This window comes from Pipistrellus kuhlii, unplaced genomic scaffold, assembly GCF_014108245.1.
Source record: "Pipistrellus kuhlii isolate mPipKuh1 unplaced genomic scaffold, mPipKuh1.p scaffold_m20_p_5, whole genome shotgun sequence".
Classification (NCBI taxonomy): domain Eukaryota; kingdom Metazoa; phylum Chordata; class Mammalia; order Chiroptera; family Vespertilionidae; genus Pipistrellus; species Pipistrellus kuhlii.
In genome coordinates this window covers 62,776,889-62,804,583 of record NW_023425551.1, presented here as the reverse complement: position 1 = coordinate 62,804,583, position 27,695 = coordinate 62,776,889, and the positions used below count along the sequence as shown (strand labels likewise).

Below are 27,695 nucleotides of genomic sequence, written 5' to 3'. Positions count from 1 at the left end.
GAAGCTAACATAAGGGAGATGTCATAAAGTAGAAAATTTGATGCTCAGTAATAGGAAGCCTTGTGAAGAAACAGGCATCCTGCCAATTAACAGGGTGCTTGAAATAAATAGTCTGGAATTAAAGAAACAGTTGCAAATTTCAAATGCTTGATTCACTGAGTTCGTAGGATGGGAGAGGGGAACAAATTTCAGACTACTTTAGTTGTAAAGCATACTAACTATTCCTTCAAGTTTGCTTCAACATATTTCCTGGTTATAGTTTAATTATGTGAAATTAGAGAAATTGTTAATCTAATATTTTAGGTTAAGCCATTGAAATAAAATTCCAAATATATTTTGATGAAAATGAATTATGATCATAAGAGTTCAGTCTTAAACTATTGACTGTCCCAGCAGTCAGTAAATATTTCCCAAACTGGGTCAGTGTGGCTCTGAGTGAGCAGGAGAGAGATCTAGTGAAGCCTATATAGTCCTTGATGCCTGACCCTCTGGTCTTATCTAGTGAGGAACCATAACACAATTATGTAAATAACTAATGCATAAGAAAACGTGATTGTATGTATAAAGGAGATGTGCAGGAAAACAGTAAATGTTCATCTTTCCATAATGTCCAGCTGTTTTCATGTTGCATTAGTTTGAAGTAATGTACTGATTTTAGGCTTTATTACTATACTTCTTTTATTTGGATAAAAATGCTTTTATCCGAACAAACACAAGAAAGTAGATTGCATCTTTATTGAAAGGTGTTTTTGCTCGATGTAGAATTCTAGGTTGGCAGTTACTTTTAGCACATTGAAGATATATGATTCTACTGTCTTCTGGCTTCCACTTTACTATTGAGAAGTCAGCTGATGTCTAACTGTAGCTCCCTTGGGCGTAAGATAGCCACGCTCCTGGTTGTCTGCTTTCAGGGTACTCTGCCTGTTTTAAACATTCTCAGATTGTCTAGAAGTGCAATTCTTCTAATTTATTTTTGTGAGGCTGTAACTAGTCTTTTTGAATCTGTAGACTGGTATCTTATACTAATTCTGAAAAAATTCTCAGCCATTATTGATTTTAAACTTCCCTCTCCTGTTCTTTCTCCTCTCTGTCTGGAATTCTAATAAAAAGTATTTTAGACCTTATTCACATCTTATTCTCATATATGCATTTTTCTTTGTTTCTTTCTCTGCTGAATGATAGATTTCTCCTGAATTATTTCCCAGTTTATTTATTTATTTATTGTGTTTTATCTATTCTGTCATTGGGTTTTACATTTTGGCTAGTATAGCTTCTAAAAGTTCCATTTAGTTCTTTTAAAGATCTGCTATGCTACTTTGTATGGATTCTTGTTCCTCGCTCATATTTTAAAATTTGTTGTTCTCTAAATGTTGTAGGTTACTTTTAATCTGTGTCTAGTAATTCTAAGATGTAAAATCTGTGTTGTCTATTTCTGCTATTATTCTTTTTCTCATTCATGCTACCTGTTTCCTTGTGTGTCTGGTTATCTTTGACTATTGTCCTAGCATGATTTTTTAAGGGGTTCCCAGGGTAAGTGTGCTCTCCTCTGAGAGGTATCGTGTTGCCTCTGCCAAACTTCTGGGGGCATTATCGATCAGGGACTCTTTTCAAACCATTTTTAGGATCTTGACTCTCTGGCACACAGTGGATGTGTGGCTGGGGTGGCCACATCTTCTCAGAGACTTTGTTTTCTCCGTCTTTTTACTTTCCTGCTTTGTCTGGTGCCAAGAGAATCTGGTCTTCATTCTCATGTGATTGGGGGAGAGGTGGTTGGTCAACTAGTTCATTCTTCCCCTGGGGAACTCATCCTTTGGGGCCCCAATTTAATGCAGGGAGCGTCTTCTTAAGAATCCCATGTTTGGCAGGTATGTGTCTTATCTTTTGCCACCTTGTCCCTTGAGGATGAGCATCTGAAGTATTGCCATGGCATTGGCTGATGTGCTCAGGGAAAAAGTGACTTTGGTTCTCCTGGGCTTAAGTTTTCCTCAAAATTTGGGCTGGCAGTTCCCCTAGTCTTGTCAATTTTTTAGTGCTCTCAAATCCTATATAATAAAGAGCTAATGTGCTAGCTAATTAGACCGGATGCTGGAACAACATTCTGGAAGGACCAGGGGGCAGGGGGCGGGGCTGCAAGGCAGCCGGGACTGCAGGGCTGAGGCAGCCAGTGCTGCAAGGGCCTAGCCCCTTGCACAAATTTGGAGCATCGGGCCTCTAGTATCCTATATAATAGCTAATATGCTAATTAGGCTAGATGGCAGAACGACCTTCTGGAATGACCAGTGGGCAGGGCCTTGCACGAATTTCGTGCATCAGGCCTCGAGTGTGTGTGTGTGTGTGTGTGTGTGTGTGTGTGTGTGTATGTGTATTTGTTTTTTACAATTTTATCCATTGGGTTTCATTATTTTCTGTGGGAAGTAGATCTGAATAATGTAAGAAATCAGAAACTGCCCAGTGCTGGAACCTAAGAATCTACTGCTGGGCTGTTGGAAATACTGTTGTAAACCTTGGCCCCCTCCACGCAGCATATGCTCTGCAGCCTCTGTAAAGGCTGGGTCTTAGGGTGATATTACTTCGCTTGACTGTTCATGTACTAGTCTGGAGGAACTGTGTCAGGGAAAACCGTTTTTATTAGAGGTATTCTTACATCCACTCAGGCATGAGCCTGTCATCTGTAACTTCTTGGTGTTAACTTTCCATCTTTCTTAATTGGTTAACTTTTTCTTCCACTTCTGTCACAGTATTCTAGGATTATTTTACTTCAGTTTGTTGGTCTACTGTCATAAAGATTGATTGAGAGCAAGAATGAGAGACATGGAAATAACTGAACAAAAGACTCATTGAGGTTTTTGGTACACGTTGTTTCAATCCTGACTGAGGAGAGAGGTAGAAGGAAGAGAAGGGAGAGGGAGACATTGGTTAATTGGAAGTGAGTTACTCTTATCTTCATTGCCCCACTTGGCTTCCCAGGTTTCCCTGTCTCTGGAGGCATCAGGCTATTGTCAGTAAATCTGCATGTTGAATGCTCTAAATGCTGCCCAGTACCTATGCCTCAGCAGCAGTCACTGCCATAGCAGTGCCATTGGTGACTTTCAGCTCAGTTTAACACAGTAGTTTGAGCATGGCTGAGCTGGGCTCTGAAATTAGGTTCCTTGAAGGATCACCTGCCACCTCTTGTCCACTATAACGAGTGTGCTTCCCCTCATTCTGCTCATCTGTGACTTAGAAGCCAGACCAAGCCCAGGCGTGGTGGGCGTTCAGGCTCTCAGCTTTGCTCAGTAGCTTGCTGGCCACCAGGCTTTTCTCTCTTGTGAGTGGAGTCAACTTGTCTTCTTTTGTAAGCTTTTTGCTGTGGTTATAAATATTATAGTTAATTTGTGGATTAGCATCTTAACTGTTGTTTGAATTATCTGCCGGGCTGTGCCTGGCTAATAGAAAGTACTGCAGAAGTGTTTGTTGAATGGGGTGGCCTGGAGTGGAATGTGTATTTGATGTGGCCGGTCAGATTGTAATGTAGTATCTAACTACATGTATCTGATCCTGTCATGGCCAGCTGGGGAATGGCTGCTGTTTTGATTTATTCAGGAGACTTTTAAGAAGAACTCTTGTGTAAATTAACCATTTAAAAAAAAAAAAGAGAGATTTGTTTTCTTGTAGACGAGAAGAAATGTGCTTGATTATAAGTAATTAATCTTTCATTTTAGTGTAATTTTTAATATATTTCAAATGTGCCTGTATTGTTTAAAAAAACAGTAATAAAGTAATCAGATGATTGCTTTTACATTGATCAGCTTGGCGTAGTTACTGAGACATCAACATACTAATTAGAATGTCAGGATATTAAATTACTCTTCCTTTTCTAACTTTTAATGTTGTGGATGATAATAAATGATAAAAGAATCTATAACTGAGTTAACATACTGTCCTGTCAGTTTTGGGTAATTAACAGTTATACAGTGGTAATTATTCCCCCCCCCTTTTTTGTTTAATTTCCTATCTTTCCTAAAGATTTACCAATTATTAACAATTTAATGGAAATATTTTTTCCGCCCTGACCAGTGTGGCTATATGGTTAGAGCTTTGGCCTGTGCACTGTGGGTCTTGGGTTTGATTCCCAGTCAAGGGCACGTACCTGAGTTGCAGGTTTATTCCAAGCCCCATTTAAGGTACATGTGTGAGGCAGGCAATTGATGTGTCTCTCTCATATCAATGTTCCCCTCCTCCCCCATTCCCTTCTTTCTTTGCTCCCTTCCTCTCTTCCTTCCTCACCCACTCCTGTCCACTCCATCTAAAAGCAATAGAAAAAAATATCCTTCAGTGAGATTAAGTAAAATAACAAAAATAAATGAAATATTTTTTCCTGTATATGGCTTTTTTGAACATTTAAATGAAGAAAGTGTGTTGTAAGCATTGAATTGTAAATAGAAAATTATTCTCAACTAACTTTTATTTTAGGTTGATTGTGTTCTGGGTATTAGTTATTATGTAGCAACTCGCCTAAAACTAAAACAATGATTCTAAAGCCTAATATCAAAAATTAAAGCCAAATTCTAACCCTAGCATTTTCAAACAATAATCATTTTATTACTGGATGCCCGATGCATGAAATTCGTACATGGGTAGGGTCCCTAGGCCTGGTCAGCGATCAGGGCCGGTCAGTGGGGCAATTGGGGGAGGGGCCCGCTGGCACCAACCTTGGCCAGCCTAGCACCCCCCCTGCTTGCCGGCCTCACCCTTTGCTGCTGCCGCTGGTCACCTCCTTCAGCAGGACGATGGGGGGGTGGGGCATGCTGGCCCCTGCCTTGGCTGGCCTGGGGCCTGCGAGCTGAGGGCAGCTCCTGCATTCAGTGCTTGTCATAGTGACCAGTGGTTCTGCTGCTTGGTCAATTTGCATATTAGGCTTTTATTATATAGGATCTCACAATTTTGAGTGTTGGGATTCAGACTGGGCTTAATGGGGCACTTCTGCTCTATGTGGTGGTCATGCAGTTACTTGGTTGGCTAGCAGTCTGGCCTAGGATATACAAGACAGCTCTACTCCCATGCTGGTGCCAAGGTGAGGATTGTAGAAGGCTGGTCTCTGCTGGGATCCTCTCCATGTGATTTCACAAACTAGGGGGTTGAACTTCTTCTTTGGAGTCACCCAGGACTTCACAAGAACAAGGCAGAAGCCTATGCCTGGGACTGGCATGGCATCACTCGTGCCATGTTGGTCTAAGTAGTCATAGGCCAGCCCAGATCAAGGGAGGGCAAATAGACCTCAGCGCTCAATGGGAAGAGTGCCAAAGAATTGCAGCCTTTAATCTCCACAGGGGGAGTAATGATTAGGTCACAGTGTATTTGGGAAACAAGGTGCCCATTATAGAGCTCAATGCTTACTACTGATATAAAACCTGTATTTATTAAAACTAATAAGGTAATAATATTAAAAATCACGATATTTGCTCTCATTATTGGGGTCTTTCACAAATTAAAAAAATTTTTTGTTTTATTTTATAGATTTGAGAGAGAGAGACATCAATTTGTTGTTCCACTTATTTATGCTTTAATAGGCTGATTCTTTTATGTGCCCTGACTGGGGATGGACCCTGAAACCTTGGGACCATGTTCTAACCAACTGAGCTATCCAGCCACAGCCTTCCTCTACAACCTGTTTATTCTATTTTGTTTAAAAAATTTTCCCTCCACAAATTTTTAATTTCATTATAAAAGAAATTATTCTTAATGGTTTCATTGTATATTGGGTGTTTTAAACAGTCTTTTCATTAATTATTTGTTTTAATTGCAGTTTTAATATTGCTGGAATTGTTAACATGCATTTTACCTGCTAGTACAAATATTTTTCATTTTAAGAAAAACTGATACTAGTAAACCATTTATTTACATTTATTGATGCATGTCCCTTTCCACAAAGGACTCGAGGTGACTTATAACAAGACACACATGACAAATCTATATAAAAGTAAAACACAAATAGCATAATGAGGACCAAGAAAAACATCAAATAAATGGCATCACTTTCTGCCTAGTGACTAAAGCACCAATCCTAGAAGTCTTTTTCCCCCCCAGAACTCTTTCATTTGCAATCAATCTGTCTGTGTCATCTCCCAAATCTACCCCAGATCTGTCCCTTTGTGTTCTTTCCAACAGTGCTTCTATTATCAGGCCACTATCATCTTTTCCCTGAACTACTAAGATAGCCCCTTAAGCATAAGCAGTAAATCAGATCTGAGCTTTGTTCTGCCAAAAGCCTTTGTTTAATGCACAGATCTTAGTTTAAAAGTATCTCACCCAGGGCTGGGGCTCCATCTACTTCTGTAACCACTTCTCACACCACCCCTTGCTTGCCATTGCCCTCCATGCGCCTTCTCTCTGTTCCTTCCAGATCTTTAGGAAAAAGCACCTGTTACCTCTGCTTGGGATGCTCTTGCCATGGGTTTGCAGAGCTGGCTCCTTTTCCTGCAAGTTTTCATTTAAAATGTAACTTCTTCCGAGAGGTTTAATTGATCACAGAACTGAAAGTACAAATCTGCTGTCCATCTAATAGCACTTCTTGTTTTATTTTCAGTCTAGCTTGCTGATAGTTTCTTATTTGTTATTTATTGTCTGTCTCACCCCATTAAAATGTAAGCTTCATGAGAACAAGTTTTGTTTTTGTTCATAGTTGTACTAGAGGCCCAGTGCACAAAATTTGTGCATGGGTAGGGGCCTTCCTTCATTACACACCACCCACTAGTGATCAGCACAAGTCAGAGCCAGTGATCGAACTCCCAGTTGATTGAATTCCTGATGGGACACTTTGAGTATTAGGTTATATATATATTCATTCCATCTGCTGGAAGTAGTGCTTTGTACATAGTAGGTCCTCCGTGCTTTAGAAAGAATAAGTGAGTTCTACATAAAAAATTGCGTATTAGAATTAATGGTGGTATTTTCAGGACATGACAAGTATATTTTAGAAAAGGTAATTCTTTCCTTGGGATTCATGTGACACTGGTGACGTGTGTCAGGATCACTGATGGACTTTAAAAAACTGTACAGCTGATCTTTGACCCATAGGGCTAGGTGGCACCAAGAACCTGTAATTCTGAAAAGCTCCTATGCAAATCCAAGGCACGTTCTTGCTTAAGGGCCAGGGTGCGAGAAAGAAAGCGAGCTGTGTGCATTCAAGTAGAAAACATCACAATATTTATAAACATGATTGAATATCATTGATTGGAAGTTTATAGAATAACTCTCTGGGAAGCCTTATTTATATCTTTACTCTAGAAGCCAGTGTAATAGTTTAAGGTTCCAAAGTAGTATACCCATAATTTGGGAATATAGGAAATAAATAAAGAATACAACATATATTTTTAACCTCATTTTAAAACATTTTGGGGAAGGCTTATTTTGCATACATAATGTACAGTAATACATGTGTGTAATTTATAAACAAGTATGTATATACTGGAAGTATGTGCTCAGCATAATGGATAAAAATGTTGATCCAAAGTGGCTGGAGATGACTCTGCCGGTAAGGGTAGCTTACCAGTATCTCCTGAGGGCCATCTCCAGCCCTGCTCTTTGTCGTATTGGCGCTGGCTCACCTCAGCTGATTGAGCTGGAACTTCACCAGGTGCGGTGGCAGAGGGTGGAGAGACGCAGGTAAACCATGTGCTCATTAGGCTCTGTTTGGGAGTGACACACATCACTTCTGCTTAGATTTCACTGGCCATTGTATGACCCTCCCTCAGTGAGGGACTCTGCATGGGGCGAATAGCAGTGTGGTCTACACAGTCAGTCTCCACCTGTGAGTTTCCTGTGTGGGACGCTGCCTCTCTGGCGCCGCTATTGACCTCGTTCGGGATGCCTGGCAGAGGGAGACTGCTCTCTCAGTTCCTGGTTTAATGAAGAATATAAGAAAGGAAGGAAGGAAAGGAAGGAAGGAAGGAAGGAAGGAAGGAAGGAAGGAAGGAAGGAAGGAAGGAAGGAAGGAAGGGAAAGAAAGGAAGAAAAGAAAGAAAGAAAGTAATGAAAAGAAAGAATGAAAGAAAGACTTCCACAAAGCCCAAATCCTTAATTCTATGAGTAAGGTAGCATGTAGAGTAATAGGATTATAAAATATAGTGAAGCATCCATCTTATATAAAAACTGCTGTTTGAAATTTTAACCCTGCTATTTTGGCTTAAATAATAAGAAATAATAAGAAATAAGACTATTCCCATTCCAGAGAGGCCATAAACCTTCCCCGGACGAAGTTATCAGTGTTGGTGCCAGGTTAGGGCTTTGGTTGAGATCTCAAAGCCCCAGCACAAAGGGCTCTTTAAGAACTTGCAAAGGGGACTGACAAGCCCAATATTTGGGAGAGTTATAGAATAACTCTCTGGAAGGGTAAAAAGATATAAATAGGGAAACTTCCTTCATGGTTTTTGGCCCAGAATTTGAGAGACATTTCTCTTTGGGCCTGTGCATAATAATAATAATAATAATAATAATAATAAATGTAATTCCATCTCTCTAAGCATTGCTTGGTTCTTCTCTGGTTTTTCTGTAACAATAGAAATAAAACTTTACCCATACTTTTAAAGCTTATTGTGGTTTGTGTTTGACAAAAATATTATGCCATTATACTCTGCCATTTGAAGCAGTACTGACCATTGAATGGATGGATATAGAATAGATCCTAAGGATTGAAGTGAGGGGATTTGTGAATAGTGCTGTAGAGAGAATTTCAAAGCTCAAATGCTCAGGGTCTTTGCTGGTTGAAAAATTAATCAGAGTGAAGGTTGAACATCTCTAGCACAGTAATGTAAACCATTCAGAAATGTGATTCCATATGATTCCAGATAGAGCAGTTTGTTTATACACCTCTGTTTAGGAAGATGTTTATTTTGTGAAGCATGATATACAGCAGGTCCTCGAATAACTTTGTTTCATTCAATATCAATTAGTGATAATGCTGTTGATATGCTGTGGGAACTTAACTCTAGTTTATATCAATTAGTCTGTGGTAACATTGGTTTCATTATCAGTTGTTTTGCTTAAAGTCACAGAACCTTCTACGATGCTGAGGACTTCCTGCACTTTGATTGTAAAAGATGTTGCAGTGATAACCTAGCTTATTTTATTAGTTTTGAACACCCCATTAAAGATCAGTTTTATGTTAGTTTTACTAATCAAAGTAATAGTTTTAACTAATAAAAGTTTATTGAAACCAGTTTAGATACAGGAAACATTTCACTTTATTCCTGGGAAAAAGCTGGGAAAACAGAAGGTAGTAAAAATGTACATTGCTGATAGTAATAATAAATATTTACCATTAATTAAGGTCATGCTATATGTTATGTCTGTTCTAGAAATTTCTGTATTTTATTTAATTTAAAAGCTACATGAAGTAGGTATTTTTTTCTTTATTTTACTGTAGAAAGAGAGGTAGGAAGAGGTTAATTAACTTGTTCAATTATTTGAACTTAGGTTTCTGCAATTACAAAAACTATATACTTTCCACTCTGTTGCTCTGCTTTTATAATTGTTCTATAGTAAGTGTTTTTACTTTCATACATGAGATTCTTTGTTAGTAGAAGCAGGAAGCCATTTAATTTTGTCTTGCTCTTTTAGAGGATATTTTTGAGGCATGCATTAGGTAACCTCATTAAGAGATTCTGAGAAAATGAAATATGCTCATATTTTCCTAGTAGTTTTTAGCCAGAAAGCAGAAGAGAATACTGAGGATTATTTAAAAATTTTGAAATAATGAAGTCAATAGCAGTTTATACTAATTAGTAAAGTTTCATATAATCATCCTACATTTTTTCAGTGAGAATTCTTTGAAATTTAAATTTTGGTTATAACTAGCTAAATAGATAAGTGACAATTTAGAATATGTGTGACAAGTCAATGAACTTTATTGATTTAAAAATTTTTTTTTAGAAGGAGAGAGAAACATCAATTTGTTTTTCTGCCTTTTATGCATCATTGGTTGCTTTTTGTGTGTGCCCTGACTGGAGATCAAATCTTGGTGTAACCGGTCAGTGCTCTGGCCAGGGCCAAGGATGAATTACTTTTTTTTTTTTTTTTTAATAAACACCTTTATTACATGTGCTAAGATAGGAGGAAAAAGGATTTATTTGCTTTTCCGGGCCTTGATTTCTTCAGCTAGAACTCCAGCTCCTTGCCCTTGAGCACATTGGGCTGGTTGTGGCCACATTGGCCTGGTCTTGAAGCAGTTCATGCAAAGGAGCTTGCCCTGCTGAACTCCTTAAAAAGACTTAATTTTTGCATACTTTTTCCTTTTCATATTTCTTCTGAATTTTCTTTGATCGTTTTTTGTTTAAAATCTCTTCCTCCTCCGGAGTTGTTTGGCCCCCTTCTTGCAGCCCAGGGGCAGTGCCTGGTGGGACTCGTACCTCTGTGGGTACAGTATGCGGTCACTGAGCATGGTGTAGTTCTCTACTGGGGTCTTGGTGTGGACCAGTTCATTGCTGGGTGTGCTGGAGACAACATTAATAATCCTTGTTTTTGTGTACATTACTCTGAGCCCCGGAGAAATTGCCCACACCCAGCCTCAAGGCTCTATACTTCTTGTCTCTCCACACAGGACTGTGTGTATGCGACGGGGTCCAATCTTAGTGTTGGCAGCTAGACGTCTCAGCTCATATTTTCACTTCTTGTGGTAGGGCTTTCTCTTGCTCCCTTGTGGAGCTTGTGCCAGTTGTCTCAAGAGATTCCCATAGTTCAGCACCGGATGGAAAGAGGATAGATGAACTTTCTAACACACCAAGGAAATACTGAATATTACTGAAAGGCTAGAATACAGGATATGACATAAATTTTAGATAGCATGCATGTGATTTGGAATGCATGTGGTTACTTTGGTTAATGGTTTAGAAACATGTTGAACTCCTTAGAATTTTATGTTATTTCTAATGTAAGAAGACTAGATAACTTTCTTTTTGCACCCCCTCCAGGGGGCAGGGTGGGGGACGGACGAAGTACATTTCAATGAAAGAAAATGTTATTACATTCTTTAATAAGCTACCCTAGTTTTTATTCAAGGTCTTAAGATTATCTTTATTTGAGTCTTGACTGAATTTCTAAGGCAGAAGACTATTTGACAGGTCAAGTCTCTTGTAACTAATGTAATCTGTTGTATGACAGTGGATCTGATGTGTGCTTCCTTTGCTGCCCTGACATTTACTTGGTAAGCAGGTAATTGCTTGTAAACTCCTATGGTATTGTTAGTACAAGTATTTTAATTGAGTTTAGGGAAAGGAGAGTATTATCCTAGAAGTGTTGTTATATATTGCCTTATAATTTATTTGGTTAGAACCCCAAATATTATTAGGACAAGCATCTGTATGTTCAAAGTTACCTATTTCTTTGTTGCTGTAGTAAGTGATTATAACAGGGCCATGTAACACAGTTGGTCTCAATTTAAGTTTTTCAGATTCAGTTAAAACTGGGCAAAAAGTGTACAAGCAATTATGATTACCCTTATTAATGGTAGAGAGAATATTAAGATTTTATTTAATTTCAAATAAATGTCCATTGAACACATTTGAAATATATCGTAATATTTAAATTGGAAATTTACTTAAAAATAATGAAAAGACCATCATAAAGACAGGAAGATTTCTTTTTCTCCTTTTACCGTTTCTGCCAATCAGTTTGTTTCTTTATCAGTGCTGTTTCAGAATTACAGCGTGGCTCTAAAAATAGTCTAAGACATAGCTACCTTCTCTCAGATATTATCGGCAGTGTGTATCTTGTTGGCTATTTCAGTTTTGAAGGAATTCTCTTATGGAATGCAAAATAAAAGATAAATAGTCAAATAGAGAAGTTACTGTCAGCAGGTATACGTAAACAAAGCAAACACTAAAGCATAATAATCTGGTGTGAGCTCTTAAATATTTGCTATTGTTAACCATAATTTAAACACTGGAGTGTTGATTATATATAATATGTACTCTACATTCTTTCAAATAAATCTTTTTACCTATAAGATTTCTCATGATACCTAGTTATATTACATTTTTAGTTTCTGTATTTTAATTCTGGGGAGGGGTGTGTGTGTGTGTGTGTGTGTGTGTGTGTGTGTGTGTGTATGAGAGAGAGAGAGAGAGAGAGAGAGAGAGAGAGAGAGAGAGAGAGAGAGAGAGAGAGAGAGAAACACCATTGATGAGAGAGAATCATTGATCGGCTGCCTCCTGTATGCCTCCTACTGGGGATCAAGCCCGCAACCCAGGCATGTGCCCTTGATCAGAATTGAACTTGGAACCCTTCAGTCTGCAGGCTGATGCTCTAGCCATTGAGCTGGACTGGCTAGGGCTGAATGTACCCTTTAGAAATGGGTCAAGGAAGGGCAGAGATGGAGTAATGGTGGGTTGAATGGCCAGTGCTTTGGGCCTAGCCTTACTTCAACCAGAGTATTTTTTTTTTCTTCCTACTAATTTCTGCAATGTAATATCATTCCAGGCAAGATTTCCTTTGAAGAAAGATTTTTGTTCCTAAAAACACATTTGTAAGTCAGTTTCCTATTGTATTTCTACCTCCTATGGAAAAAGCAGAGAAAAAAATGCTTAACTAATACCAGTAGTAAGAAGCCTAAGTCCTTGACTGAATAGATTTAGATAAATGTGGAAGTCACTATGCATGGCAAAAGTGGAGATTCTGCGTGTCTCCTTAATACTTTTGAATTTAAGCTATCTTTAATTTTGGACTTAGCAGTATTTTTAATTTTGAAGTAAATGAACAAATTAAAAGGATATGCAAGAAAGCAGTGACTCCCCTTTATTACAATATAATAGCTAGAACATAAAATATCTAAGTGATAAATTTAATAAAATATGTGCAAGTATAAAGAAGAAATTATCCATAATCCCTTTACCCAGAGTTAGTTATATCTCTGTGTAGACTATTTCCATGCACAAGCTTATACAGAAACATGCTCGGATCTCTTAAAAGATTTATTTTACTTCGCCTTTACCTAACTGTTTGAATTTACTTTCACCTAGCAGTATTTCACAGATATCCTTCTACGACAGGAATCATAAATTTCCATAATTTAAAAAGAATTTTACTGACTGCATATTTTGTTGTAACACAATTCATCTGCTTTCTTTTCTCTTTTTCCTTTTACTTTTTTTAACCTTTTAAACACTAAGAAGTATAAACATATCCAGAAAAGTACATAAAACAAAAATAAGTGTAATATATTATTATAAAGTGAACATTAGTCTGTCATTCAGATGAGGGATAAAGCGTTGCTATTACCCTTGAAATACCTTCTTGTGTCCCTTTCAGCCAGTCTTTTTCTCTCTCTCTTAAAGGAAACCACTAGTCTGACTTTATGGTACCTCATTACCTTTTACCTTTTAGTTGATCATCTGACTATTCATCCCTAAACTATGTAATTTTCCGTATTAGACAAATCTTTCTATAAATGGAATACTCAGGTATATTTTATTTTGTCCATGGATTATTTTACTTAATATATATTTCAGGTTATGCACATTGTGTGAAGTTGTATTATTTTTGTTGCAGTGCCATATTCTACACTGAATATCCCACATTTATTCATTCTGCCTTTGATGATGAGTTTCCAGTTTTGGGCTATTATGAATAGTGTTGCTTTATTGTTATACAGATAATGCTGGTTCATGTTTACTTGTTTGTATGTTGTCCTATGGCTTTGGTCTGAGAACTGGAACATTCCTGGTACTAAAAAACTTACAAATGCTGATTCTTGGGATCCACCACATACTTAAGAATCAGGAACTCTAGCAGTGGTGCCCAGTAATTTGGATTTTAATAAGCCTTACAGGAGATTCTTGTGAGTGGTACAGTTTGAAATTCATTACTTAGGGCAAGGGTCAGCAAAATATGGCCCCTGGGCCAAATCCTGGCTGATGCCCGTTTTTTCACATGGCCTGTGAGCTAAGACTGGTTTTTACATTTTAATTTAATTTTATTTATGTTATTAAATCTGTTATTTTGTTTATTTTCCCCCCCTTATATTTTTTAATAGTTCAAAAAATTAAAGGAAGAATAAAATTTCTTGGCACAGGAAAATTATTTAAATGTAAACTTCAGAGTTTATAAATACAGTCTTATTGTTTCACAGCTGTGTCCATTTATTTACATAGGCTGTTTTCTTGCTCACAGGAAAGAAAGCTGTACTTGTAACAGAGACTTTATGGCTTGCAAAGCTTAACACATTAACTATTTGGCCTTGTTTAGAAAAAGTTTGCTTATTTCTGCTTTGATGTGTATACTTGGGAGGAGTAAAATTGCCAGGTTATGGGGTGTATTTACCTTCACCTCCTGAGATAATACCAAATTTTCTAAAGTAGTTCTACCAATTTACACTTCTGGTAGTTGGTTATGAGAGTTCCCATTGCTCTCCATTATTTTTTAAAAATACATTTTTATTGATTTCAGAGGGAAAGAGAGAAACATCAATGATGAGAGAGAATCTTTGATCTGTTGCCTCCTGCGTGCCCCCTACTTGGGGATCAAGTCTGCAACCAGGACATGTGCCTTGACCAGGAATGGAACCTCGGCCTCCTGATCATAGGTTGACACTCGAACACTGAGCCACGTCAGCCGGAAGCATTGCTCTTTATTCTTACCTGTATTTTCCAACTTAACTTTATTGTCACAGTGGGAGTATAGTAGTATCTTCATTGTGTTATTTTGCCTCCAAAATTATGAAAAACTTCAAACATATGGAAAACTTGCAAGAATCTTAGAATGAATATCCATATTCCTTACCTAGATTTTACAATTTACAGTTTATTATACTTGTTTTTATCACCTCTTATCCATTCCTCTGTCTACCCACCAATCCATTTCAAAATAAGTTTCAGAAATCATAACCCTTCTCACCAAATACTATAGCCTGCATATCATTAACTAGAGTTCAGTGTTGGTTAAGAGTTTTCTTTTTTATTTAAGTAACATGTACATACAATGAAATGCACAAACCTTAAGCACGCCTAACTCATGAATTCTAACAAATGCATAAACTTGTGCAACTTAAACTTATCAAAAGACACAGAGCATTAATATCTGAAGGTTTCCTCATGCTGCATTTTAATGAATCTGTCTTGGTAACCACTACTTAAATCTTTTCCCACCATATTAGTTCTGCCTGTTCTAAAACTTCATATAAATGGGATCATGTAAGTCTTTCTGTGGTCATATACTTTCATTTTTCTTGGATAAGTGCCTAGGAGTGAGATTGCTGGGTCATAGGGCAGATATTTTCAGTCTTATAAGCAACTGCCAGATCTTTTCTCTAAGTGGTTTGTACCATGTATATTCCCAACAATGAGAGTTCTAATTTTTCTGCACCCTCACCAACATTTCCCCCCATTTTAATGTTAACCATTCTAATGAGTGTGTAGCAATATGTCATTGATGTTTTCACTGTGGTTTTAATTTGTCCTTACCTAATGATTAAGGAGATTGAGCATCTTTTCATATATTTATTGACCCAATGAGTTTTATCATTTTGTAAAGTTGCCTAGTCATGTGTTTTGCTTATTTTTTTAGGTTGACTGTCTTTTTCTTATTTTTGTCTTATCTGTCTGTGGCCATTTGCATATTTATGTACATTTTAGAACCAACTTGTACATCTTCTTACACACAGACAACACATAAAAGCTATAGTGATTTTGTCTGAGACTGTATTGAATCTATAGATCATTTTGAGAATCGGTACTTTTATAACAAGTCTGTAATTATAGGTTTCCCTCAGTAAGGTTACAGTTTTTTTGTGGAGGCCTTCCTCATCTTTTGTTAGGTTGATCCCTAGATATTTAATAGTTTAAGTTTGGTTGTAATTGGTATCTTTTAAAAAATTCTATTATTGAACTTGACTGCTTGGTTGGTTGATTGGTTTTTCTATATGTGATCTTATATCCAGAAACCTAGATTAATTAGGGTCCAGAGGTATAAGAATTTATCTGTAAATTTATTCTTCCAGCTTTTCTAAAGATATTAATAATATAATCTGTGAATGCTGACAGTCCTTGTACTGTCTTTCCTATCTGGTTCCCATTCATGAGTCTTGTTCCCTGAGTGCTTCATCTATGACTTTGTACTGGCGATGTTATTTGCAAAGTTATTTGGAAGGCTACATTGAGGCCTAGGAGGATTACCGGTATATCTTTCTTCAAAGAGGTTTCATTTGTTTCTTTCATGGGTCTCGGGGCATTGATAATCCAGGATAATTTTAATTAAATCCATAATTTGAGGTCCCTGGCCCACTCGATAATTGGAAACTGGATGTAGATGCAGAGTCTGTAGACTAATAATCTTCTGGTTTACCCCCTCCTACATTCTTTAGAGTCCTAGAGAGTAGGGGATAGTTTATCCACTGCAGGCAGAGTGTCCTTGAAGCTGCTTTCCCAGCATCAGTAACTGTAACAATGGACTTTAAATGATAGGCTTTGACTGTTGGCCTGGCAATTCCTAGGTAACTTACCTATAATGCAGATGGAGTGATCTAAATCAACTACTCCACAGGAACCGAAACTCGGTGTTTCTTTATGATTCCATTGAGTTTCTAATTCCTGTTCCTGAGAGTTTTTTGATTTTTTTTTTTTTTGGTGGGTTTCTAGAAGTTCTTTGTTTTCTTTCATTTTCTTCATTCCTTCCTTTCTTTCTCAAATAACTTACTATAGTTTCCCATTCATCAGCTGTCATCATCCTTGTTTTTTATTTCTCTGTATATCTCCATGCTCTGAGTCTATCATTATTGTTATTGTTATTATTATTTTCTCATTAAGTGATGTTTTACAATGTGGCTTGTTATAGAAAATGCAATTGTATTTTAAAATGTATTTGTAGAAATTCTTTGAAGTATGATTTGAGTTTGCTTCTGCCAGGTGGCTGGGCATTTGAATCAGGGTCCACTTTAAAAACCAGTCCAAGGCTTGGGTTATTTTGAATGACTCATGGCATTTGATCAGGAGGATCTCAATGAAGTGAAACTAGATACTGTACTTCTTATGGGCATGACTGTATATAAGTCCTCTGTATTATAAAGAAGATACTTTAAGAAATTTTATCAGTTTCTTTGATTTTTGTGAGAGGTTGATCTGGATAATATAGCCTGCTTTACTGAACCATTAAAGTCTACTGCAATTTATTTAACCAAATACCTTTTGTTGGACATTTAGGTTTTCTTCTTATTATTACAAATAACATTGTGATGAAGAAAAATTATTCCTGGAAGTAAAACTGTTAGGGTCTGCATGTTTTAATGCTTTTTGAAATGTTTTGCCCTTTGGAAAGGTTGTTCCAACACTGTGTATCCTAAGTTTGCCTGACTTGGGCCATTTTAATAGGTAGAAAACAATACGACATTATTGTTTGAATTTACTTTTATTATTTTCACCTACATGAATAGTAGCTATATTAGACCTTTGGATTACTAGTACTTTCTACTTTCAAAGGTTTTATTGAGAGTTACTCAGATGTCAAATGATATAAATATTTCCCTCAGTTTGTAATTTATATTTCATTTTAACTTATAGATTTTTTTTAAATCTTTCTGTATAAGAATTTATAATTTTTATCTAGTTAGATCCATCAGTCTTTTCTTTTTAAAACCATAATTAGTCTGAGATAATAGATTTATAATTGTGTCTAGCAAAACTAGTATTTTTAGTTCGTAGTTGTTTATATGTCTAGAAAATTGAGAAGTAGTTAAATTGCTCATAACTACAAATAAGTATTTTAATAAGAAACATAGCTCCTGAATTCAGATAATGCTCATTTTAAGTCTATATTAAACTGAGTTTTTATTATAATTCCTTTGCTTTTATATTGTAATACTTTATTATTATTTTTTTTTTTTGCTGTTGTTCTTTTGGTATATGTTGACAGAATTGGCAGAGTAGAAATTTGAAAGTGTATTGAATTTAAAATTTTAAAAGTATTTGGCTTCATTAATGCTAATACTGATTTAGTGACTATATTAGGAATGATTTGAAATATCAGGGTTTACAGATTTTATAAAAAATAGAATATTCACTGCTCTAGTGAAGGAAAGTATTGTATTGAAACTGAATGAAGACTTTTACTTCCTTAAACAATATGAAATATGTTTTCTTTTAGATAAGTAAGGATGAGAAGACTTTTCCAGAAAGTGATATTAAAGCTTCATCATTCAGTCCAAATGAGACTGGCTTAGAGTTGGAGTCAGTTTATAAGGTATGTAAACTTTGAACTACTTTCTAGGTTTTGTTAAATATATCACATGGAGCTTTCTATATATGTTTAATTAACACATGCGTATAGCCTGTTGTCACCACAGCCTCTCCTGCTCCTGCGTGTATTTCTTCTTCACCCCACTAAGAGTGTGCCGGCATTCTGTGTCAGGATGTCCTCCTACACAGACACTTCCCTAACCCTGCCTGGGCTCTGACCCTGCATTGCCTGCATTCTCTAACAGGAATTCTCTCCTCACAATTCTTAGGCTTTTATGCTGCATTCTGGGCTGCCCCCTGCAAGGACACTCCCATCACCCCTCCCTCTGGATCCCTGCTCTGCATGGAAAGCTTTTTTTGCCATTGAAGGGCTCTGACACCTTCTTGGATCATCTCCCATGTGAACTTGCTCTCCTGTGGAAAGACCTTCTAAACCCACCCAACAGGTTCCAGCATTTAGCATGGGCTACCTCTGCTGCTCTCTGTCCCTTAGCCCAGATACCTGCTTTGCTTGAATCCATTAAATAGTTTTGGACTAAATAGTTCCAGAGGGGAGAGCGGAAATTCATGTAAAAATTTGATAGTTGCACCCCCCCAGGTTCCTTTGAAAAGAATGTACTCGACATTATTGGTGAGTGCCAGTGGCTTACAATCCTGCCTCCGCGTTAGCTCCCCATTCTGACTTCCCTGTTCCTACCAGTTAGGCCATCATTCACTCAGCCTTCCAAATGTAGAGTTTGGGAATCAACATTTATCCTTCCCACATCCCACATTTCCCATTACTCTGCCTTCATATAATCTTTCACTTTTGCTTAAGCATTTTTATGTCCATTGTGACCACCCTGATAAGCTAGAATCATGGAATATGAGAGCTAAGGAACCCCTAAGAGTCATTTGGATGATTCCTTCCTGCCCTATCCTGGTTTTTAATTATTCTATATTTTTATAAAATGTGTAAACCCCGATATTTCAAATAATTTCTAATATAATTACTAGATCAATATTGTCATTAATGAAGTCAAATTTGTTTAAAAATTTAAATTCAGTATACTTTCAAATTTCTACCTATAAACCTTTACCTCTAAGGTTTAGAAGCAGTAATTAAATGTTCCAAAATCATAAGTCTAGTGAGTAATAGAGCTTGGATTAAAACACATTTCCAAACTTTCGTCTCATTTCCTTGCCTGAGTTATTGTAATAAAGCCTCTTACCTCCTCCTCTGATGTGTCCTGTGTGAGTTACCTGTTTGGTGCAATGTCACACATGTACTGCCCCAGAGAGCTGTTTGACTTTCCATCTGTGTCTAACTTATTTTCTCAACTAAGTGATGACCTACTCAGGACAAGGACTGTGCTGTGGTAAAAACTATTTGTTAAAAAAAGCACATGTTCTATTATACTATTTTGTGATGTCGTTGAGTATATTGAAGAATGGGCATATAGATTTAACCCTAACCTAAAACTTGGGTAAATAGACAATTTGGGGATCATTTCCTTAACCTAATTTTTTCTCTCATTTTTGAAAAGAGAAAAATGATTGGATAATAAGGATGATTTTCACAGTTCAATAACGTATTTCTGATATCTAAACATTTAGTATAGTTCATAAGACTTTATAAATGTATAGTAGTATTGTTTTTTTTTTAAACATTTACTTGGCAACTACTTATTTTAATAGCAAAACCGAATGCTTATTATTTTTATTTCTTATTGTTGAGATTAGCATTTGCAATATATTTCTCAAAAGAAAGAAGGAAACGTAGATGAAGAAATTTGTATTGCTTCATTTGTTGGTAATTTTCAGCACTGAACATATTGTATACACATTAGGATTCTACTTGATGCAGAATAAAATGTGGAGTATATCATATGAAAGGAATACAATGTGCTTTGAGGGCTTGAGTTGGTAGTTTGAACTCCTGGGGACTATAATTTGTAAATTCACTAGTTAAGTAAAAAGAAAGCATTTTAACTTGACAATATTTTTTAAGACATTTACTCTGAAATAAACACATTTTTGGATTGCCACTTCTTTCTTGTGCTAATTGTTTACTTGTAAGGAGTGTAAATTGATCTTTCTTTTCTTCTGATCTGTGGGGATTGATGAATTTGTCAGAGGAAGAATTTTATTTAGACTTGGTACATATGAAGACTTGGGAGGATTTCAAAATGACAGGTGCTGCTTTTTCTCCCTGTTTCACTCTGAATTCAGATCCCTTTTGCTGACGCTCTGGATTTGTTCCGAGGAAGGAAAGTCTATTTGCAAGATGGCTTTGCTTATGTCCCACCTAAGGACATTGTGGCAATCATTCTGAATGAATTTAGAACCAAGCTGTCCAAGGCTTTGGCAGTAAGTACTTTTCTTTTTTAGTATATTTCCATATCCGCTTTATTTCCACATATTCACTTTTTAATTTATAAAGTAGATCCTCAGGTCTCAAACTTAATTCCTTCTGGAAGGTTATTTGGGAAGTGATTTGTTAAAAAATGAAATCATTTCCCCCCTATTAAAATAATGAAAATTAAATTAATATAATTGAATTGAATTAATCCATTCCAGATCCCAAATGATTCCCTGTTTAGACCTTTCTCATATAAACTACATGTCTAATGTGCTGTTTAATTTGTAAATAAACACTTCTTTTCTTACCTTTATGGAACACCCCCTTCTAGCTTTAAAGGAATCTCTTTTAGCACTTATTTCCAGGGCTGTCTTCCTAGAGGTCAGTATGCAGCATCTTCACTTTTCCCCATATTGCTTCCATCCGATTGATTACTTTTCATTTATCCAAGTCAACAACAATTTTTCTGCCTCTTCAATTGCTTGTGATTGTTGTTTTGTGAACACTTTCATACCCTTAGCTACAGCAGCACTTTTGATGGCCTCTTTATGTTTTAAAATTGTGCTAATCGTCGATTTGGCTAGCAATAAAAGCAAAAGAAACCCAAAAACACAAAAACATTTGGAGCACAATTTTGTGACACGTTAACAACAGGAGGTTCAGTGGTAAACTGACTCATATTCAGCATTCTGTCCTTGGTTTGTGGCCTGAAAGATGGTTTTTTGTTTTTTTTTTTGTTATGTTGAGGCATTAGCATGAAAGGATTATTAGTCAAGAAATGAAGTTTTGTTTGACTACCTAGACATTTTTTTCTGTGAACAACTTGCTTGAGAACCAAATTGTTTGAGATGAGAGATGTTTGAGAACTAAGGTTTGACCGTATAGCCTTGGTCATTTTGATCTTTACTTTTTAAGAAATAAATTAATTTTTATAATGATATTCAAATTGCTTATGATGTTGTACTGGTAATTCTAGAACTGTTAGGTTTTTATTCATTTCTACCCATAGTTAGTTTTCTTATTTTTTCTTTCTCTTGGTAATACTAATGGAGAGCTGGTTAATTTTGTAAGTGTGTTTTTTCAAGGTCCTGTCTCTTTGCTTCGAGATGGATTTTATATAAGGCCCTTCACATTAGAGTGGTCTTTGGTGGATATAACCCTTAGATTTTTGTTCTAAATTGGTATTTTGGGTCAGTAGAGGGCAATGTAGAAGAAAGTCTTTATATTAAAAAGTAAAAACAGTGATATGATAGTGCTGCAATAAAGAGCCTACTGCTGGGTGAGATTGGTGCTAGCTGTGTTGAATATATAACATGATCAATGCTTTTTCAGAGATTTGTTGAAACTGTTAGACTTAAGTATAACATCTTAAAAATGCACACAAAAATTGTATTATTTTCTGGTGTAAATAATTTTTATTACTGGCTCTCCTGGTTAACTAACATGTATAATTCAGCTATATCAGCATTTGGGAAGACTAAAATGTTAACTCTGCTTTTATGAAAGAAGGCACTTTATTTAAATACATAACATTATGGGTGTTTCATAACTGTTAATATTCTTCCTCTTTCCCTAATCCTGTATGTTGTGGTGGTTGTTATGTTTTTAATCTTTAGTAGAGTTGATGTTTTTCAATATTTTCTTTACTTCTCTTGTAACTTATCCTTGACCATAATCTATTTACAGGTAAAGATAATATCTTTTATACTGTCAGCCTCTGTAGTAGACAGATTTGCCTGCTGGTGGTGGTTCTCCTTGCTTTATTATGGTTTCGCTCACCCACTCTGCCTGTTGACATGTTGGCTAGCACCTCTTTATGTGGAACAGCCATGTGCTTTTCAGGACAGTGGGAATCCTTATCTCTCATCCCCCTAAATGCCAGTAGTGGTCCAAGTCCCTGTAACAACCAAACATATCACCATGTATTTCAGAAAGCTTCTGCAGTGTTGATATCATCCTTGGGCTGATCATGGTGGTTTCTTCCTCCTTCCCAATTTGCCGATCTATGCATGCAGTACAATGTAACTCTGGCTGAAAATATGAGAAGTTGTTTTGGGGCTTCTGAAAAAAGCTTTCCTTGCTAATAAAAATGGTCACATGCATATTTGCTAGTCAACTTAGTTTCCTAACAATCTTATGTACAAAGAAGGATATGTGGCAGATTTTAAAAAATAGCATTTTTATTTATTTCAGGGACAAAGTGAGAGGGAGAGAGATAGAAACATCAATGATGAGAGAGAATCATTGATCGGCTGCTTTATGCATGTCGAGCCTGCAACCCAGGCTTGTGTCCTCACTGGGAGTGGACCTCCAGGTTCATAGGTTGACCATCAACCACTCAGTTACATCAGCTGGGCCATGTGGCAGATTTTTACAACCCCCCTCCCCACTTCTTATGGGCAGAAGATGGGGAATATAAATACACTGATATTAAAAACAGAACTCTGTGGGTTCCTAAGTTAGGAATAAATTTATTTTTTCAGCAAATTACACTTATGCTTTGTACCTCCCTCTTTCATTCTTTCCCCCTTCCAATATACTATAAGAATTTTTAAGATACTTTTTTTAGAATTTTGAAGTAATCACAAACTTACAGAAAAGTTGCAAGTAAAATAACAGTGTTTTTCCTAAGTCATTTGAGAATAAGTTCCCAACCTTATGTCTCATCACTCCCAATACTTTATCGTGTAATACCTGAAAACACAGATGTCCTCCCATAACCACAATTCACCTGTCAAAATAAGGAAAATGGCCATCAGGTCATGGCTGCCATCCAGTCCTCAGGCCCCTTTCTCTTGTCACCAGTTGTCTCAGTCGTGTCCTGTATTTGTCCTAAATCAAAAGTGCTATTTAGTTATTGTCTTTTTAGTCTCCTTTAGTCTGGAATAGGTTTTTAGGTTTCCCTTGACTTTCGTGATTTTGTTACTTTTGTAGGTTCTGGGCCAAGTTACTTTATAGAATAGCTCTCAATCTGGTCTGATATTTTTCATGTTCAGATACAAGTTATGCATCTTGAGTAGGAATATCATAGAGGTGAGGGTGTGTTCTTTTCATTGCATCCTATCACGTGACATGATTTTGATTCATTCCAGTTTTGATTGACTTTATTTAACAGTGTATTTACTTACCTATTCTTTTACTGATGTGCATCTGGGTTTTATTTTCTTTCTTGTGGTTATTACTAATACTGCTGCTCTGAACATTCTAGGACTTCTTTGGCAAATACATTTCTGTTAGTTCTATGCCCAGGATTGGAACTGTAGGGTATAGGCTGGTCCACCTTCTGCTTTAGAGGATTCAGACTTACTGGGTTGGTCCTGAGTGCCAGGGCTTGTGGAGAACTCTGGCCTCAGTGTCTTTGGATTTGAAAGAAGAGGGACAGTGATTGTTACTTGACTTTCTCCCAGCAGGGTAAGGGCCATGTCAGGTTGAAAGATTGTCCAAAGAACTGTTTGCCTTTTATTTATTTTATCTTCACCCGAGGATTTTCCGCCCCGTTGATTTTAGCAAGAGTGGAGTGGAGGGGAGAGAGAGAGAGAGAGAAACATTGATGTGAGACTGAGGTACTGAGGTACGTGCCCTTGACTGGGAATTGAATCTGCAGTCTGTGGGTCTGACACTCTAACCACGGAGCCAAACCAGACAGGGACCCTTAGTCTTTTCATTCAGGAGAGGGGATGGCGGGTATTGCCTAGCAACCTGATCTGACAGCTGTGGGAGGGAGCAGAAGGAAGGGAGGGGATTTCTTTTAGGGCTATGGTGAAGGAAAAACCTATTGCTATGGTCTCTTTATTACTGTCCTTTCCCAGGAGGAAAATTTTGACCTTGGGATAGATAATTGAAAAATATCAGCCTTATGAATGGAAATATCCTTGTAGGATGAGAAAAATTGCCCTGAAGTACTTTAGTGGCAGAGGGTGAAATAAATGAGGCTGGGGGAAGTCTAAGGTGATAGAAGTTTTATCCCAGGTGATATCTAAAAGCTTGTTCTTATTGGGATTTTTATGATAATGGAACTAGTCTGGCTTTTGAGTACGCTCTAGGACTTCTCATTTGATAAACCCTTTCTCACCTTGCTGACCTGTGGAACTCAGCGGTGGCCACTCTTCCTCCGGAAGCCCTCCCCAGGCCTCCAGGCTGTGTGAGGTGCGTCTTTGTGCTCCCACAGTACTCAGCTCATTAACAGCTATGATGACATGATTCCAGTTATGTGTTTCTCTCCTCAACTAAAATATGAGCTTTTTGAGAGTAAGGGCTCTGTCTTAATGAACATTTTCCATCTACCCCATAGGGACAGTGCTCAGTAACATTTTGTTGAACTGGTAGGTGCTGAATAATATTAATTTTTATTTGTCCATGTTTATTGTTTATGCATTTGACCCTCACCATGAGTCTCTGAGATAGAGATTACAATCTGTATTATATAGATTAGGAAAATGCAGTTCCTAGCGGCTATTTATCCAAGGTTATTGCTGGAGCCATTTCTGAATATCAGGTCTTCTAATTGTATTTCCTAGGCTCTTTTGATAGTAACTGTTCCTTTGTTAGACTTTGTATTATCAGGGAACTTACTCTGAGACAATATTGGAAGGTAAATTTTACTAGTGTCCAGTTACAAGAGCAGGCAAAAAAGGTGAATTTGGAGCTGAGATGCAATATATTGATAACCAGTTATGGAAGAGAAATGAGGGAAAGACATAATTTTTGCTTCACAAGCAATTTTAGAAGCTTTGGCCAATTCTATCAGTTAATGGTTTATTTTTCAATAACTTTTGTTCACCCACGTATTGTTTTGGGTACTAGGGACACAGTATTTAACAAGATAAAGGAAAATTTTCTTTTTTATAAAGTTTATATTCTAGTGGGAAATAGACAATTACTAAAGTAATAAACAATAACAATATTGAATACCAACGTCGACCGAGGGAAGTGCATTCCAGGAAAGGAAAGTCACCAATGCAAAGGCCCCGAGGGGAAAAAAGGGGCATGTGAAATACTTTCAACGGTAAACATTAAACAAGCAAACACACAAAAAAACACACAGAGGCCCGGAGGAGGGACTGTTGGTAGTTTTGGAGAGTTAAAAAGGCCTGTGCAGCTGAAGGGTAGTGAGCTAGCAGAGAGTGGAACCAGGTGAGACTACAGGGCTGGATGGAGGACTTTGAATAAACCAGGGTTTGGTTTTTAGCTCAGTGTAGTCGAAAATCAATAAGGGAGTGATGAGATCTGGCTTATATTTTAAATAGATTACTGCAGCTGCTACTTGAAAACCTCTGTGGAGGGTATAGAAAGGATGGAGGCAAGATTAGTTTGGAAGTTTATCACATTAACCTAGATGATGGCTTGAAACAGGTTGGTTCAGAAGGTAACAAGTGAGAGAAGTCAGTGGTTATCAGCTTTGTTTTTGAAGCATTGTTGACATGACAGACTGGGTGTGAGAGAAAAGGAGGAATTTTTTAAAGTTTGCCAGGTGCTGATCTAAATGTTTTCCACAAATCAACACATTTAATCTTTCTAGTAACCCCATCTGGTGGGTACCATTATTACCCTCTGAGGCTTGTAATATCTTTGCACAGGATATCCTGAGCAGCAGACAGGACTTGAATCCGTCCAGCCTGGCTTCTGAGTCTGTATTCAGAACACGGTATTACACCCCCTAGATTTTGGCCTGAATAACTGATAACAGGGGGATGCCTTTTCCCAAGATGCTAAAGACTGAGAGAAAGAGGCACAGAAAATGAAGCCAAGAGTTCTGTCTTGACCATGATAAGTGGGAGGTGCTTATTAGTCATCCAATTAGAGGTATCAGGTACGAAGCCAGGTTTTGAAGTTTGGAGTTTTGGGCAGGAAAATGTGAAGCCCTGAGGCTGAGGTGGCACAGGGAGGCTGTGGGTATCAGTGGAGAAGAGAGGAGGGCCCACAGCTGAGCTGGAGCTTTTCATGCGTCTGTCTGCCATTCAGCAGTGGGACCGCTTTCTTTAAAAACAAAAACAAAAACAAAAACGGACAGATTCTGAAAATGTAGCTGAATTTCTTTAAAGCAGATTCTCTTTCTCATGTAGTGTGACTGATTTCACTTTCTGATTGTGAGACTCAGTCTTAAAAGGCTCTAGTGAAACATTAAAAAAAAGTCTTTCAGAAAATATATCTGTACATTTTAATTTAGACGTAGAAAGAAGTACTTTGAGAAGTTCCCAAGGAAATAATTTGCAGGCAAGTAAGCAGCTCTTGGAGTTACAGAGAAAAGTAAAGATTTTTTTTTTTATAAAGGATTTCTTTTTTTTACATTTTTGGAATCCTCGTTGAGTCTATGACTCACCAAGTGTTTGTTGCTGTGGAAAAATGTTCTTTATAGGCACTTGATCAAGTAATTTTTATTCATAAAGAACTCAGAATCCTCTTAATTCTTTTATCCTCTTTTTAAACGCAGTCTTCAGCTTAATTCCTTAAACTGTGGTTAAATACTATTATTTTTCTTGAATGGTTACTTACTGTGGAATCATAGGAATTTTATTTGTCTTATTTGTGTATTTCTTTAGGTTTTCTAATATGCCGTTTCTAATATTGCTTCCTGATTATTTAATGCTGTTTTTAAGTGGTTGCAATGAACTAGTTAATGCTGCAGCCAGTCCATCAATGTGCAAATTGTGACTACTCCACCTTCACCCCCACTTTTGCTACCAGACTCTACCTTGTTTATTTTGTTTTGGCTTATTTTTAATTTTAAACATTTGAACTTCTTTTTTAGATTTTCACCTTGTTTATTTTCCCATGTACCAATCTGTAGGGAACAAAACATTGCAATTGAAAGCATGAACCTATCAGAAAGAAATCGTTTATTTTTTTTGGGATGGGAAATAAACATGCTGTTTCTACTTGGAGACATGCTAGTTGACAGAAGATACTAAGCTGAACTTGGTCATTGCTCTGTTTGTGAGTCATTGGTTTGTTAAGCCCTTTAATAATGTGCAGTTTACCATTCAGTAAATTAAAAAAAACAACACCAGGTTTAATGCACAGTTTCTATGGGAAATGGAAAGTTTATGACACAGGACTCTGACACTCAAGAATCCCCTTGTCTAGTAGGGAGAGCTTAAGACCCAGTTACCAGGTAGAAAATGGGTGTGTCCTGAGAGTTGTATCACCTGAGCTAAGGA

General features: G+C 37.0%; 1 protein-coding gene across 3 annotated transcripts in view; it reads left to right on the top strand.

Moving 5' to 3' along the window:
• The window catches only part of PRIM2 (DNA primase subunit 2), a 278,619-nt gene that overhangs the window by 30,562 nt on the left and 220,362 nt on the right, over positions 1-27,695 (top strand). For all 3 annotated transcript variants that reach the window (XM_036414771.2, XM_045572854.1, XM_045572855.1), the window contains exons 6-7: positions 18,106-18,201; positions 20,409-20,546. In XM_036414771.2, the coding sequence (XP_036270664.1) occupies positions 18,106-18,201; positions 20,409-20,546 (234 nt within the window). The remainder of the gene's footprint in view (positions 1-18,105; positions 18,202-20,408; positions 20,547-27,695) is intronic.